At 37.7% G+C, this 16,184-nt stretch overlaps 2 protein-coding genes across 2 annotated transcripts in view; both read right to left on the reverse strand.

The window, feature by feature from the left end:
* The window catches only part of DYX1C1 (dyslexia susceptibility 1 candidate 1), an 11,018-nt gene extending 9,241 nt beyond the window's left edge, over nt 1-1,777 (reverse strand). Inside the window, exon 1 of the mRNA XM_009323415.1 lies at nt 1,665-1,777. Within this exon, the coding sequence (XP_009321690.1) occupies nt 1,665-1,777 (113 nt within the window). The remainder of the gene's footprint in view (nt 1-1,664) is intronic.
* A 6,456-nt stretch (nt 1,778-8,233) lies between these two features.
* PYGO1 (pygopus family PHD finger 1) overlaps nt 8,234-16,184 on the reverse strand; it is a 17,517-nt gene continuing 9,566 nt past the window's right edge. The window contains exons 4-5 of the mRNA XM_009323416.1: nt 11,825-11,910; nt 8,234-10,063 (exon numbers count right to left, since the gene is read on the reverse strand). Of these exons, the coding sequence (XP_009321691.1) occupies nt 8,942-10,063; nt 11,825-11,910 (1,208 nt within the window). The 3' untranslated portion in view covers nt 8,234-8,941. The remainder of the gene's footprint in view (nt 10,064-11,824; nt 11,911-16,184) is intronic.

A 16,184-nucleotide genomic window follows, 5' to 3' on the forward strand; every position in this document is an offset into this window, starting at 1 on the left:
GTAACACGGGGACTGTCCCTGGGGCTCAGGGTAACGGTGCAGGAAGGGAAGCAGGCGTACAGTATCTTTGACTTTCTAGAACTCGGCGAGATCAGTCGATATAAACTCTACTGTAGATGTTGGCTCACGGACTTGCCAAGATAGTGCAAATGTAGGGCAGCGCCCCGGCTCTCATCACTCGCACCTCAGCAGAGTAGGAAGGAACGCAGCTCTTAGTAGCCAAACACACTTCCACAGAGAGAGACACTGCTATTAGTTTGAGAATTCCTGGTAAAAGCTATTAAAAGCTGAGGACTGATTTAGCAATGCACTGAAACTTCCAGATGTCCTCTGAAATAATGAGGTCACACTGCCAGGTCCATTGCTATTGCCTCGCAGTATTGCCTATTTTGCTGTCTTTGCCAAAATCTTGGGAGGTAGTTTGCACATTGTTGCTCAACCTTCCTCAAACAAATAGTAACACTCTGTCTGCCAGCATAAAATCTCATACATAGAAAGCAACTGCTGCTGGGGAATATGGGTTGAAAGACAAGCCAAACACATTTGGATAAACATTCGGGTATATTTAAGTTCCTCAAAAGTATACGATTACTTAGAACTATTTGGAAAAAATCCAGAACCAAAAAGTCCAGTTTCCCCCCTTTTCTTTCTTTTAAAATACGACCAAGAAAAATTGAGTTTAACATTGCACGCACTAAGATTTCTGATGTGTATCACTGAGTATTTAATTTTTATGTTCTGTTACCCATATTCCAAAGCAATGTTCAAATGGTAGCGGTTACTATTGGGGGGGGGGAGTGTGTGTGTGTGTGTGCGCGTGCGCGCGTGTGTGTGATTTCTGGGTTATTCTCCACCCTCATTCACCCACAACGGTATCATCTGGATGAATGCTTGCATGGACTGGAATCTGAGAACTGAATTAAAGTCCTCATTCCAAGAGCATTCAAAAGTACAAGAGGAAAGAGATTTAACTGAAAGTCAAAATGCTTTAGGTATTTTTGGCACCTGTGACTTTTTTTTTTTTTTTTAAACCTTGCATGATACATATTTTCAGACTTATGCTAGGATCTGCACCGTGGCATAAAGAGCCTTGCTGTCAGCTGCAGATGAGACTTGTGTGGTTTATAGTTCTGAACCTAGACTTAAACCATGACATCTCCATAAACGGACTGCTATCAGTCTAAGAAGCTGTAAGAGAAAACAAGTAATTAAATAAAAGCTGAGGAAAGATTCTGTGAGAACAAAACTCCTCCTGTTTGTTTTAAACCTGTCTCATGTTACCTTTATTTATCTTAGTTGTATGTCTTGCAAGACTAACTTCAGGCAACTGCAGACAAGGATGAAACAAGCAGGTTGTAAACATCCCTTCTGTGCCATTCATTTTTTTATCGACCTTTCTCCACCGAGAGACGTTCTTTTTTCCATTTCTTTTACATCGCTTTATCTTCCTTGCTGACCTCTGAAGCTTTCCCAGTTCTACTATACTGAAAAATGGAGATGCCAAAACTGCACACCGTAGTCAAAATCCTATTTGCCTGCTTCCTAGATGACATAATGGAAGAGTTGCGGGTTAGAGGGGATAGTGTTTTGTTTTAAATCAAGGCATTCCAATAGCAGCATTGGCTAGAATGATTATAATGTAACAGTAACTCAAAATCTCCTACCACTCCAGAACGCAGCTGTAGTCATCCAGAATGCATCCTTCAGTTTTGGAGAGTTCATTCACGGACAATGAAAGTTTTAGATTTGTTGAGTGCTGGTCTTCTGCCTTGGTCATCCAGGCGTCATTTTTAGTTTAATCACAGAGAATATACTGGAATAAAGCAGCTTATTATTTGTTCCTGCCAGAAAGAACATACTATGTATGCACACTTTACAAGACAGGACATAGTTATGGTTACCTGTATTTGGTCTTCTCAAGTTACACAAAATAGCTCCAATACATTAACAAAGAAGTCTATTTACTTAAAAGCTAGATCTCCAATGCAAAGCTATACATAACTCATAGAAGGCACAGTAAATGTCACTAACACATTTCTAAGTCAAAGTAGCAGATTAGCTGCTAAAAGACACAAAAGGGACTGAAAAAGGTCTTGGATCAACCTTAGAAGTCTTGGCATTGATGTGTATCTGCAGAACCGCCACCTATCTCATACACATTCCACATTGCTAGCTTACTTGGATGAGTAACTGAGCTCTCGCTACGATACTTTTGCAACATAAACCAAAAGAGAGGTCCATTCAGGATGTTTGTTCTGTTGGCACGAACTTATCAGTCAAAAGTGCAAGAAACTTTGTAGAGAAAGGAGATAAAATTTTCCCTGGAAAACTTTATTCTTAAATTCCCATCTCCTGTGCTATGAAGGATGGAGATTTGTATTCCAGTCAAATCTTAATAATATTAGTGATACTCTGGACCTTCCAGTTGCCAATACATACACACATCTCTTCCAGGGGTTATTTCACTTCTAATGGCTTCAGAGGCTTTAATATATGGGGGGGAAAATCCTTTAAATAGTTTACATTTTCTTATCTTTAATTTAATAAATAACCTTTTTTCCCCTCCCATCCGTTCTAAATTCTCTCTCATTTCTCTCATCCCTCCGTGTTTTTTAAGAAGAGCAGGAACATTTTATGAGATGCTATTTATTCCAACAAACTGTTTTGCATGTGTGGGTTGGGACCACCCATATCAGTTGCTTTTAGAGATTATTGATAAAGTACTGATTTGGTATGCGTTAGTTCTGGCATTTCAACAAACAGCAATATCTTAGTAATAATTTTATAAATTAGAATAAATAATTCTTTGCATAAACTCTTCCCAAATGCAGAAAGCTCTAAAAAAAATCTATTCAGCCAAATGGTGCCTGAGCCTTCCCTCCCATCCTGTAAGAAAGAAATGGGTCTTATGGTGCATGACCTCTTCTAATCTGCTTTGAAGTTACTTCAGATTAATGCCTTTACAGAACAGTGGACCTCTCCAAGAGAGGCAGGAGCTGTCTTTTCTGATCAATACAACTTCATACTGTTTCTTGCAGGATTATACCTAATCCAAATGCATTCTCACAGGCAAAACATTAGAAGAGTCAATCTAGACATTACATCATCTTCATAAAATCAAGAGGCAACTTCCCCGCAAAAAAATTATCTTTATTTGAAAAGAAACTGAAACCAGACAACAGAAAGCAACAAAGTTACATACAGTGCTCCACAAGATCTACCATATACATTTTCCAAGAACGCTTGAATCAGATTCTGATATATGTTCTTCTAAAAGGTAAAATATCACATCATTATTAACAAAAAAATGTCAACAATCTTAATCAGCTTATATTTTGCACTGTTTGGATGGCAGTAGATTGGTAACTTGCCTTTTTCAACTCATCTTTAACACTGAAAGGAGAATGTGGACAAAAAAATTCCAAGTCAGAAGGCCCTAAAGAACACAGTGTCTGCTCTAAGGGCCATATAAAAGAGCTTGGAGGAGAGACTGTCTTAAGTAAAAATCCCTCAACAACTCCGTATTATTTCACAGCTCAGAAAAAACTATCAAGAAAGGCCAAAAAAAAAAAATTAAAAGCTTGCCCTCCTTAAGTTATATGGAAGTTCAGATTTAGACCATCCTTTAGAAGATGAGCGTCTAGGAATAGACACATCTCTCGTGACTCCAATCCCAAACTGTCTCCAGTACAGCAATTCCTGAATTACAGTGCACAAACCTCCGAGTAAAAAGGTGGTGTTGGATCAAAACTTATTTTGAGACAGTTTGTTTGAACACGAAAAGGGAAATTAATCACTTATGGCAAACAACACAAAAATAGGTATTCCCTATGATGTTCAGATAAGCCGCTTCTGAACCAGGAAACTAAAGGTGACATTGAATACTTTAAGCTATAGGCAGCACCTCTAAGGGGCTGAACACCATTCAGAATTAATTACCTCAAAACTGATGACACACAAGACTAGGGCACTAAAGGGACCCTTTATTTTCATATAAAGCATAAGCCAACAAGAAATCAGAGGAGTTCCATACAAAGAAGTGAATGTGCATAACTCAAGATGTAGTGTAGGATAGTTATATTGCCTCAAGAGTTCTGCTAAGTACACTTAATTTTCCAATTTTAAGGAAGAGTCTATTCTAATATAGAAAGCTTCAGACAAAAGTTAGTAATTGCAGAATAACTTTAAAATACATCCAGTTCTACATCCTCCTGCATATATCTAATCACATCCAATAGATAAAAAAATTACATGTTTTGTAAACCAAGTAAAGAGTGTTAGAATAGAATTTTCACACCCATGAGCTTATTACCAAATGTTCACCCATTTGTCAGTGGATAATATTAAGAAATTCGTACTAACAGTTATGGCAACAAGATGACAATGCACGTAAGTGCTGCGTGTTCTGAAAGGTAGTCAGTTTTAATTACCATGAATTGCTACCATCTATCATACCTCATTCTACGCAAGATACCACGCCAGCTACCAATCCATAAACAATAACGTTTCACATACTTCATAGAGTAGCTTAAAACACATCATGATATGAAATAATTTGTATTACATAGTAATTTAATCCCTGGCCACAGGGTTAATGTTGGACAAAGTCTGGAAACTTTTTTCCAATTTGAATTACATACATTAACTTTGCCACACACCACAGCACTAATGCATGTATTACTTCAGACATGCTCTAATTTAAAATCAAAACAAAAAAGTTGTTGCAAAAATACATGTCACCAATGTGGAACACATTCAAGATCGTATAAAAAGTACTGAACTGATATCCCAAAACAGGTATATTTAAGCAGTACATAAGGAAAGATTAGTTTTAATATGAAACAGTCATTTAAGTCACATAGAACATGACAAGAAGCATGACTTCCTGTCTTAAAAAAATGTTACACCAATACTTTTACTGCCAGGCAATGTTTATTTATAAAATGAAAGGGATAGATTTAATGCAGACGTGTTATCGTATTAAGTTGGAATAAAGACAAATGTTAAAAAGGTGCTACATTTGAACACCATTGATTTTGTAAAAATCTCAAACCATAAAAAGCATTTCACTCGCAAATATCATAGGCACTGAACTGCAAACACTTTGAAACGTTCTTGACTGTGTGCATGCAGTTCCACTGACTTCATTAATTCTCACATGCTTGAAGATAAGCCTGAAAAATGTGATTACAAAACTGGTTCTTAGATGAAAAAACTTCAGAGGTCACAAAGTATATTCTTCTTTGAGCAGCCCCCAAAATTATATTTTTGTTTTAAATAGAGCAAACATTATTACTTTTCTCTAGTCTCTTTAATCTGAAGATCTCAAACAATAACTAGGCCTCTAAACACCCTCGGGAAGTAAGCATTAGTCTGATCTTCTGAAAGAAGAGATTGAGGTACAAACAGTTAACCTGCTTGTCTCAAGCAAAGGGATCAGTAAAGCACCCAGAAACAGGATTTTTGATATCTACCCTCTAGCCTATACGCAGCACTGTCACTTACTCTGACACCGATAAAACAAGTATTTTAAAGAGCAAATTACATATTTTCCTCATTTAAAACTGGTCTCTGGCAAAAAATCTTAAGTATTAAGGACAGTTCAATCCAGTTTATACTTATTTATTTCAGCCTGGAGCCGGGGGGGGGGGCAAAAACAAAACAAAAGAATATTTTGGGCAATATAGGCTGCATTTCTGACCATGACAAGGAGCTATTTAAAAAGGACGCAGGCATTTCCCACAAAAATGTTAAGGTTTGTAAGATTTACAAAATCTTTGCAGTATTTTTGGTGTGCAGCACAAGTACAGTCTAAATCACTAGTAATGAAAGAAGCACATGATAGTTCAATAGAAATTGTTTCATGTAGATTATTACAAAAAACTCAACTATTCTAATCAACCCTCCCACCCACCCTTCTATAACTAATTTCTAATTCTAACCAGCTGACATTTTCCTAGTACCTTACTGACAAAACATGATTGTTGTTTTTCCTGTGCATACTTGAACTACTACTAGGCAATACATGCAGAGAAAAACAAAGTATAACCCTCTCTCTAGATAAAGAGTCCAGGTATGCCAAGAGCATACTGGCTGGATGACTTCTGGAGATCCTAATCAGTCATATCTCTATGATCAGTGTGATAACAAGTTTGGCTTTGTTGTTCATTTGCTTTTATTTGATATAATTGGCATTTGCTAATGCCTTGAATTTGTAGGTTAATAAACGCAGAAAATATACTGGATTACAAACCCAAGTACCAGTTTAGAAAAACTGAAATAAACTGTTAGAATAAGTTTCACAAATACACAATTTAAGGCCTTATAAAATTATACTCCAGTTGATTTTAAATTTGTAAGAACACTATATTTAAATTCTAATGTCTTGCTAGCTAATATAGAGAACACTTACCTAACTTCATGTAGGGTTGAGGAAGAGATTAAGAAATACATGGCTATTTTAAATTCAACATCTGCTCCAAAACGTTAGAACATTAATTGGACTTCTGAGAACAAATGCCCCAAATGTCTTCTCACAACAGGAATGGGGTGTGGGAGTGGGTAAGGTATTGTAAACAGCATGCTTAGGTAACAATATCACTGTTGGAGCTATTGCTGAATTTTCACTGAGCCACATTTTTTATGTCATTTGCTGTAGGTCTGAACCAGCTCCACTACCTTCACAGTGCAAGTTGTTGCAGAGATCGAATTCATTTCCAGAGGAACAAATCTATCTAAACAAGGTTTGGTTTAATTGCTACTTTAGATACCAAAAGCAGATTCTAACAGTCAGTCAGTCATTAGGAAAACTACTGAAAAATAAATCTAAGAGAGGTTGTTGCTTGGTTGGTTTTTTTGTTGTTTGTTTTTCAGTATCACACCTCTAACAAAACAAGATAAAGTTTAGTCTCTGTACTAAATAAAGTAAATAGTGATAAAAACAGAAGCCCTGGATCTGCCTTACACTTTCTTTACATCTCCATACAGGAAATCCTCAAAATATGAATTGTGTCATTTACAATTTAGACATTATTTCCTTTTTCCTGATGAGAGGCAAGACAAAAACGGAAGGCAATACTGCACTTCTCCAGTAAAAGAGTTTATAAAACTTATCACTTTTAAAATAAAACAAGGACAGTTATGTAGATCTGCACAGTATCTTCCAGGAAAGTACCACAGTAGAGCCCATTTAAAATCAAACACAATAGTGAACTAGCGAACAGGCCTTACTTTTCACTCATTAGCATAGCTTACCATAAAAACGACCTCTTTATATAAAATGACGGTATTCTATATAGGCTGCTACATCACTCATCACCACAGGCCTGAACAATTTATCACATTAAGGAACATGACTACTACCTGTAATGCTTGACATAAGATTTAATCGCTGACTGTTTAAAAACTCAAAGTTCCCAGCACACTGGTGAGTATTACAAGCAGAGTCTGTTATTACAGTGCCACCTTTTATTAAGTAAAAACAACACTTCTCTCTACAGAAACACACATTTTCAGTTGCATATGCAACTTTATCACACCGGTAAGGCTGAAGTCTTCAAAGCTAGCTGTTTCCCCACGTTAAAAAAAAAAGGGGGGGTGGTATTTTTGAGATCAAGAATAAGATCAAATTGCCCATATTAAAATAGAATTCTTAGCATCACGCATGAAGCTCTAGTGTCATTCATACTTGTCAGCAGGATATCAAGTTTAGCAAAGAAGCTAAACTTCTGATTACTTGCTCCTGATGTGAGCTAAACGCACCTGATGTGAAAGCTGTATTTTTCTTCACCCTAGATTTCTCACCCCCTCACTGCAAGACAGGCTGAGGCAGTGGTGGGAATTTTAAGTTTTAAATTTCAGTTTTAAGACTTCGCTGGCCAAATTATTTTGCAATTCAGAGCCTATGCTGAGCACACCCCATTGCCTTGCACCCTCCTTCATGCCAAGTGGACTGCGTAAGCTCAGGATGACCGAGCAGGCTTTAGTTGAAAGCCCTAGCAGATGGGCAGGACTTTCCCTGCCCTAGTTCATTCAGAATTCTCAGGCAGCACTGAGGTGGGAGACCAGAACCATCAATGAGAAAAGATGAGAGAGAGGTGCATGAGTGCACAACCGCGACAGATGCAGAGACCGTATCCTAATGTATGTGCTCAAGATAAATTAATTAAGGTTACATATGCAACCCTAGTTTTGGTATTCTCTAGATTTAAAGCACTGGACTTCATAAACTCGATGTGTTCTTTTTCCAATGTAATCATATTTTGTAACTATATCCAAATACTGCAAGACCTAGCAAGAGTCTTCAGCAAGTAAGTATTTGCTGAGAAGTCAAAAGAGATCATTGCCTTTTCAAGGAAATATATATGTGTAAGAGTTGCAGGTTTCATTGTGTTACTAAGCATGAAGTCATCAATTTTTGAATAGTGTGTTAATGCTTTACTTCAAAAATAGGAAAAAGCAGATATGAAATTCTCTGTATTTACCCTAAAATAAAAACTATTAGTACTGCAAATTCCTCCATGTCATCACCACTATATTCAAAGAAATAAAATGTAATGAGTACTTGCAAATATAGTACCATTAAAACCAAGCACTAAATGCTAGTGTTAGTTAACACATTAACACTAGCAAATTTGGGGCTATTCATACGGGCACATTTTTGCCTTCAGTAAAATTGTCAATGCACATCCTACTTCTAATAAATTGTCAGTTATGTTTTACAGTTTAATCAGAAACAAAAAAATATTCCATCCTGTAAAACATTTGCACACATAAAACCAAGAGTACAAAAGCTGAGATGGAAGTTTATGAATGAAAACAGATTAGCGAAAAAAAGATGACAGCAATCAAACACAACTGATTGTCTGCAGAAAGTGAAGTACCCAATTTGTAACCAAATCTTCATAGCAAGTATTTCAACCACTACCACCAACTCACTTTGTTAGCCATCCGTATTCAAAGCAGGTGGTCCTGCAGTCTCTCTTGTACGCATTAACTGGACATCTTTGTCAGCCATGCAAGTATCACAACCCCATACTGCTGATGCTTCTGCTGTAAGAAGGCCATAAGCTGACTCAGTCATGCCTGTACAGATACGATGAAACCATTTTTGACAAGAGGCTTCACACAGGATGGCATCCTGGTCATCATTAACTTCATGTGTACAAATTCCACATGGATAGACCGGTTCAGAGGACGAGTGACCATGACGACTGGGATGAAGGGGTGTTTTGCTGCTCTTTTCAGAGTTGCATCCTTCAGCAGTACCTCGAGGCTGGCGGGACTTACTCTGAGTCCCATTTGAATGACTAGCATTAGTGTTATCAGCACTATTAGAATGGCTATTATCCTGATTTACCACATTGTTTCGAGTAACATTTTTTAGGTCACTGTTACCTTGACTCACAATGTCCTCTGTCCTGTGATGATGCTGATGAACAGCAGTGTTCTGGCTGGATGCTTTGTTTCCACCTTGACTAAAGTCTTGCTTTTGTGCTGATGATTTTGTCTGGTTGTACGTGTTTGGTGGAGGAACAAAAGAATGGTTTGACTCTAGCTGAGAATTTGGGAAATTTGGATTGCTTCCAGGACCAAAGTTAGACGGCACGTCAGGGTGAGGTATCTGACCAGAATGACCAAAGTTCTCACCAGGATTTGGTCTGAAATGCTGACCAGGCATATTGACATTTTGATTTATCTGACCACTACTATAAGGTGGTTGATTCCCAAAACCTGGGTTATCATGTGGACCAAAGCTGAAAGAGTGGGGTCGACTAAAACCCATTCCCACAGGGTTTTGAGGAAGGGGATGTGGTTGGTTTCTGAGGGAGTAAGAACCACCATATGGCGAGGTGACTCTGGGCAGCATGTGAGGTGGCATTCTGAAAGTGTTATAGCCTCCAAAGCCAGGATAACCAGGATTACTGAAATATGGATTTCCTGAAGGAAGTGGTTTATAAGACACAGTGTTATAGTTGTCATCAAATGGATTTGCAGCTACAAGGTGGTCAGAGCTTGGATTCGGCGGTGGAGCATATTCAGATGGAGGAGGAAATGATGATCCCTAAAAATATTTTAAATACAACATTTAAATTAGTTTTAGTATTTCCCTGCCAGACAGACCAACCACAAAGGTCGTGGATTAGCACCACTACTGCTAAAAGAACTATTCAGCTGTTGTGTAAAGATCACCCGCTGTACCCTGCCAGGCTGTCTGAAATTTCAATACGGAGGCAAGAGAGGAGTTTGGGCTCCAGATAACATGGTGATTTATAGTAATCTCAGTGTTTTAAAAATTGTGCAGTTGCACAACCATGCTTCTGAAAATAGTACTTGATATGTGACTTCTATTTCTTAATCTTTTACATAAGAAAAGCAACAATACAGAAAGCCATGTGTCACTTAAACACATGCACAAAATACTTCCAAATGTTGAACAGCAGATTTGAAGCATTTCCTTAAGTTTCATTTTGGGTCCATTTTACTGAATATACATCTCTTGAGACACTCCACTTCTATGAGGATATACAAACCGAATGTTACTATAACCCTAAAACAGGTGTATAGAATATAGGAGAGTCTGCGTATCAGAATTTTCTATATTCTGTGTACCAAACAGAGGTGTCCCTTATGAGCATTCAGTGATTGTGGACAGTCTGCAAAGCATAGTCAGTAGGTATAAAATACAAGGATTTCTGGCTACAGAGCATAATCAAGTGTTTAATGGAGCCCAGAGGCTGTTTAAATGTCATCAGAGTGGCTATACAATTGAATTTCATTCTAGACTAGCCTGTGGGGAACATCTAGCTGGTTCACCCTCAAACTAACTGTGCTCACGGAAAGCATTTCCTCCTAAATACTAATAAACTAAGACTGAACTTTTTTTTTCCCCAAAAAAAATTCTGCTGTGCCGCAAATTTTGAACCTGGTAAGAAGAGAGGAAACTAATCTGCATGCCCTCTACAGTTATCACCATTCCAGAACACAAGGAAAGCTCCACCAAGAAAGAAGTCTGAAACCGTTAAATTAACTGAATGTTTCTCAGAGCAGGTCTCACCGTGACTACTTTAAAACAAAACAAAAATTAAGAACATAGATCCACATCTCAATGGAATCTGGATAGGCCTAACAGAAAGTGATTGTTTGACCTACATAAATAAAATTACTCTCACTGAGCAGTACCAAATTAAGAGATACTCTCACTCAAAGCTGAATGAACACACAACGGAAAATCCTGCACTACAGATACCTAATTGCTTTAGATGTTTCGTATTCAGGCTTCCTTTTCTGGAAACAGAAACTGTATAGAAATGCCAAATTGCAGGGATTCACTGGAAAGGAGCTGAACCTGCCTCACAGCTTTTGCTTGAAAAATCACTTGGGGGATATGCCAAGAGTTTGGTCAAAGTATTAACAAACTGTACCAATCCATTAGCCCACAAACCTGCACATATAAGAGTAAAACTAAGAAGAAAAGTAGTCTCATGGCAACTACTCATGCTGTACAGATTTTTACCGATGGCTATAAAGTCATTAAAAGAAAGTCTGTCTCAGAATCAAATCCATATGGCAAAATACAAGTTGTTGCAGTCTCACTGTGTTCCTCTCTTTATAGGTCTTTGGCAACCTACAGAGATTAAAATAACTTCCATGAGAATAACTAGTATTATGAAGATTTCAACTTCACAGTACAACTGAAATTTTTTGTATTTAACTGCTATTGGTGAGAATAGACTGATATTCAGAACAATGCGAGAGTCATACCAGCAAATAACATCCGAGTGCACTATGTATTAAGAAATCAAAAGAACCAAAGGGAATTTACCTGTGTATTTGCTTTGCGCTTTTTCTTATCAGGGCTTCCAAGTTGTACTCCTGGTCCTCCTAACCCATCCAATCCACTGTCACCACCTACAAAATTTCAATCAATGCAATACTGCATTAGTTTTCTTACAGACTGTATTTTAAGTTTGCCTCTGTCTGTCATAGCAACGGATATCTGTTACAAATACTGAACTTGCAATGTAAGGCACCAGAATTAACGCAAGTCTTTAAGGAGCAAACAATCTGGAGGTAAAAGTTAGCATACCTCATGTACAGCTATCTTACTCTATTACCACTTTAATGTCCAATTCATGCTCATTACAGTTGGAATAAACATCTCCATTTATTATATGCTTATCTGCCCCTTGGTTCTTAACATCTCCTCTTCACCAGTTAGAAGTATTTCTGGTTTGCATAATGCATAAAACTTTCAAAAGAACTGCTTAAAACCATGCCTAAGATTCACCTCCTATTTCACTTACACAGACATAGCTTTTATCAAACTCACTGTACCAGTATACAACAGTACGTTACAATACGCCATGACAGAAAAAGCAAACAGTAGTAGATCCATGAATGGAAACCACTGAAAACCTGCCATGCTGTTTAGAAAGATCTCCAGTTTATCAGATCTAAATCTTGCTAAATGCAAGACTTAATCAAACAGAAAGACCTCTGCCAAAAATGAGAGGGGCTCTAAGTGAACCTGCCCTACTCTGCAGAAACCTCATAGAATAATTGAGCATGGCTGCTCTGGCACAAAAAGAAGTAAAGAATGTTCATTTTATTGATCACTCAATCAGACTTGACTCTGAGCAATACAAAGACATATCTGTACTTCACCTGGGATTCTTCTTCACCTTCCATAACAGTGGAACAAGCTCTCAAAGTTGTATAAATTGTGGCTTTAATTTTTAAAACTCTAAGTTAGACCATAGAGAGACACACACACAAAAAAAAGATTCTAGCACATTCCTTATTATCCCAGTCAGTCTGCTTTCACAGGGCTCAAGCGGATTTACCATCATATGGGAATGCAAAGAAAACCCTGAGCTGAAGTATGAAAATCACTTTCGGGTGATATGAGAGCAACACATGTTAAGATACTAACATCAATACATTAAGAAACTGTAGGTTAATTCATTTTTTCCCGGGCCCGTTAAGATAATATCTTATTTGCTCTTTAAAAAAAAAATATATATACACATGTAGTAACAGTATAGAGCAGTAAGAAGTGGGCAATCCAACCTAAAAATTTTTCTGTTATTTGTTTAAAACGCGTATTCAGAATACAAGTCAAACTTTATCAAGATGTAAGCATACAGCTGAACACACAGGTTTGTCTTTATTACCAAAGGCAACCTGAAAATAACTGTGACTTACCAATGGTATGCAAAGAAGCATAATGTATGACATTACACCACTTTACTTTAGACAAGTATTCCCAGCAGACAGCTAAACCAGCTTTAGGACTGTTCAGTAAAGTAACACAAAATCTCTTCTCACAGGGAAGAAGTAGACTGTATATACAGACTGAAATATCCAACAGGTATTTCAAATACTCCTGATCAAAGGAGGCCTGACAAATTTTCACTCCTAGCGCTTCCTTCCTCCCCCCCCCTCCTTTTTTGAGGTTTCAGGGAATTTACCAGTCCTACCTCAAATAAGAATCCAGTTCTGCCTCTGCTTTAATAAGTTCCTTTTGGCTTTGGCTGTCATTGTTGAAATTTAATTTCATTTTTCATTATACATAAGGAAGATATGTGGACATCCCAAATCAACGCCTATTAAATTTTAAGTCTGAATTTCAAAGACTAGGGCATGAAGTCACGATCATGTTCTCAAAATAAACTCATGCTTGAGCGTATCACGGTATAATCTACTATCAAAGTAACTAGAGATTACTCTTTCTAAAAAAAAAAAAAAAAAAAAAAGAGTCCTTTTTGCCTTGATTTAGAATATAAAATCCTGCATATACTTAGTGTGCTATGAAGCACTGCCACTGCATTAACTGTAGATACTAAACAATCACAGCATAAAGTTTACATAAAGAATGATGACAAATCTCCCTTAAATTTCAACTCTATAAATCATCTTCTTGATAAACTGTTTGCTCAAAACTGTCCCCACACTTTCCATTAGCTTCTTCTCCAGCATTCCTGTATGTTTATCATAAACTCAGTGGGAGATTGTACTGTGAACACCGTTCCTCACAACTGCATAAAATACACTCCTGTTCATGGACCTGTACTCTTAATACATAAATGACATTAACCATTGATAGCAACATACTACAAATATCCAGATTTCTTTTAATAAATTCAACAACTAGCAGCGCAGATATTAGTAAATCTGTGATCAAGTAGAACACTGAGGATCATATGCAAGTGCTGTTTTACAGTAGCATAAGTTGAAACTATAAAATTATGTATAAATTCCCTCTCTGGGATATCATTCTTCAAAAACATAAGCATAGGAATATTAGAATTCCAGTGACAAGTTCCACCGATTTCTACATGAACTACTTACATGGGTGAAGCCATTCATATGCCTAGGTTTGCAGAACTTAGTCCTGTGTCTGGAAAGGTACAAAGCTTTTGTATTTTCAGTTCTCGCTGTGTGAGGCCAATGATTTAATTTAGCCCTACGAATTTATATATTCCCTGTGGATTTTATAATGATTTAATTTATACATGAAAAGAAACAGAGTGTTAGTCCTAGCATACCTCCAAAAAAGACTGAATAAGGGTCATTTTCATGCAGCCAAAATAAACTTTCCAGAAAGTCACTTCTGGTACCTACCACACAGACTTCCATTAAAAGGTGTACCAAGCAGTTTGGAACGTTGCACTAAGGGTGCAAAAAATTATTTCATTGTCTGAGACTAATTTTCCAGGAAAAAATATAATCCTTTTGACTGGGACATCAGCTATGTAATGGATCTAGAGATATAAATACATATCTGATAACTATTCCCTTAGTAAATAACGGATAAAATGTATTTCAGCCATTTACATTTGGGAAAAGGAGAAGAGGTAAGTCCTGTATTCTTTTTTACTTCATACATACACAAGACAGACATTTTCGGTGTTAGTCAGGAGAACTGCAACTTGTAGTTTTGTTTACATATTAAAAGGTTATGACTTTGCATGTAATTTATGCCATACTTAACATACTGCAAATACACTATGGAGTATTTTCATACTCACTGTCTAGGTTTTTACAGGATGGATGCCAGAGTCTTTTTAAACAGTGCTTTATCTCAGTAAGAATGTTTTCCCAAGAAATATAAATGGCCGAATAAACTTCATTGTAGACAGAAAACTAGAGAGAGTCTAATTTTAACCAGATTTGGTGAGCCTATTCTGTGGCCCTGATAGTGTAAACAGTTTTGATCCTAAGCAGTAATCACATGGAACTCGGTGGGTAACTCAGGCATGTGAAACTGTCTGTGCTTAAATATTTGCAGAATCAGGGCTTGAGACTAAAGGAGTCTAATGAATCCCAGTCTCCTTTGTAAAACTGCTGCATTCTCTCGTTCTCAAGGTTGCAATCCAGCTGTTAGCAGAACAGTTTTAGAAAAGCAATCTGTAAATCAATGACAATATGCATAGCAGAATCCACACCCTTCCCCACTTACCCAACCATAAAAAAGCTTAAAACATCAAGAACAATAGAATTCCAGGGGCAAAACAGGAGGCGAGGAGAAGAGAAGCAGTAAATTGCAGATCTTATCATTTTGCCATGATTTTCACCCAACTCGGTCACCCTACTGTCTTTCATTATTTCATTCAGAAATACATTTCTGTTTTTAAGGACTATAAGGACACAACTGCCGCTACGTAGACCGATGTGCTACTGCCATTGAAGTCAGTTGCACAGCCGAAGTCGGAAGAGATACCGTATTTCTACCCCTTCTCCTTACACATTTCAAAGAAAGGCATACTTCAAACCTCACTAGAGCCATGCAACAGTGCTATTACTAAAGAATAGTATTTCGATAAATTTTTCGTTTCCCGAGAAGAGAAAAACAAAACCCCAACTAGAATACCACGCACAAGAGCAAGACCAGGGGTAGAAGAGCGAACGCTCAAGTGTAATTTATGGGCTCTGCATCAACACTAACTCGGACATGTGGCACCGCCGACGTATTCCCTTGCACCAACAGTATGCACGCTGCATACTAATGGGCAGCACATCCAGAAAAACGCGAGACATAACCACGCACCCGCACACCTCCACTCGTGGGTCACATCTGCGCGCAGAGCGATCCCCGAGTTTTGCATTTCAAGGCCCGGGGGCTCCGGGAGCCCGCGGGCCCCAGCCGGGCCCCACCGTGCAAACTTAGCGCGGCTCCCGCG

This window comes from Pygoscelis adeliae, unplaced genomic scaffold (genome assembly GCF_000699105.1).
Source record: "Pygoscelis adeliae isolate BGI_AS28 unplaced genomic scaffold, ASM69910v1 Scaffold545, whole genome shotgun sequence".
NCBI lineage: Eukaryota > Metazoa > Chordata > Aves > Sphenisciformes > Spheniscidae > Pygoscelis > Pygoscelis adeliae.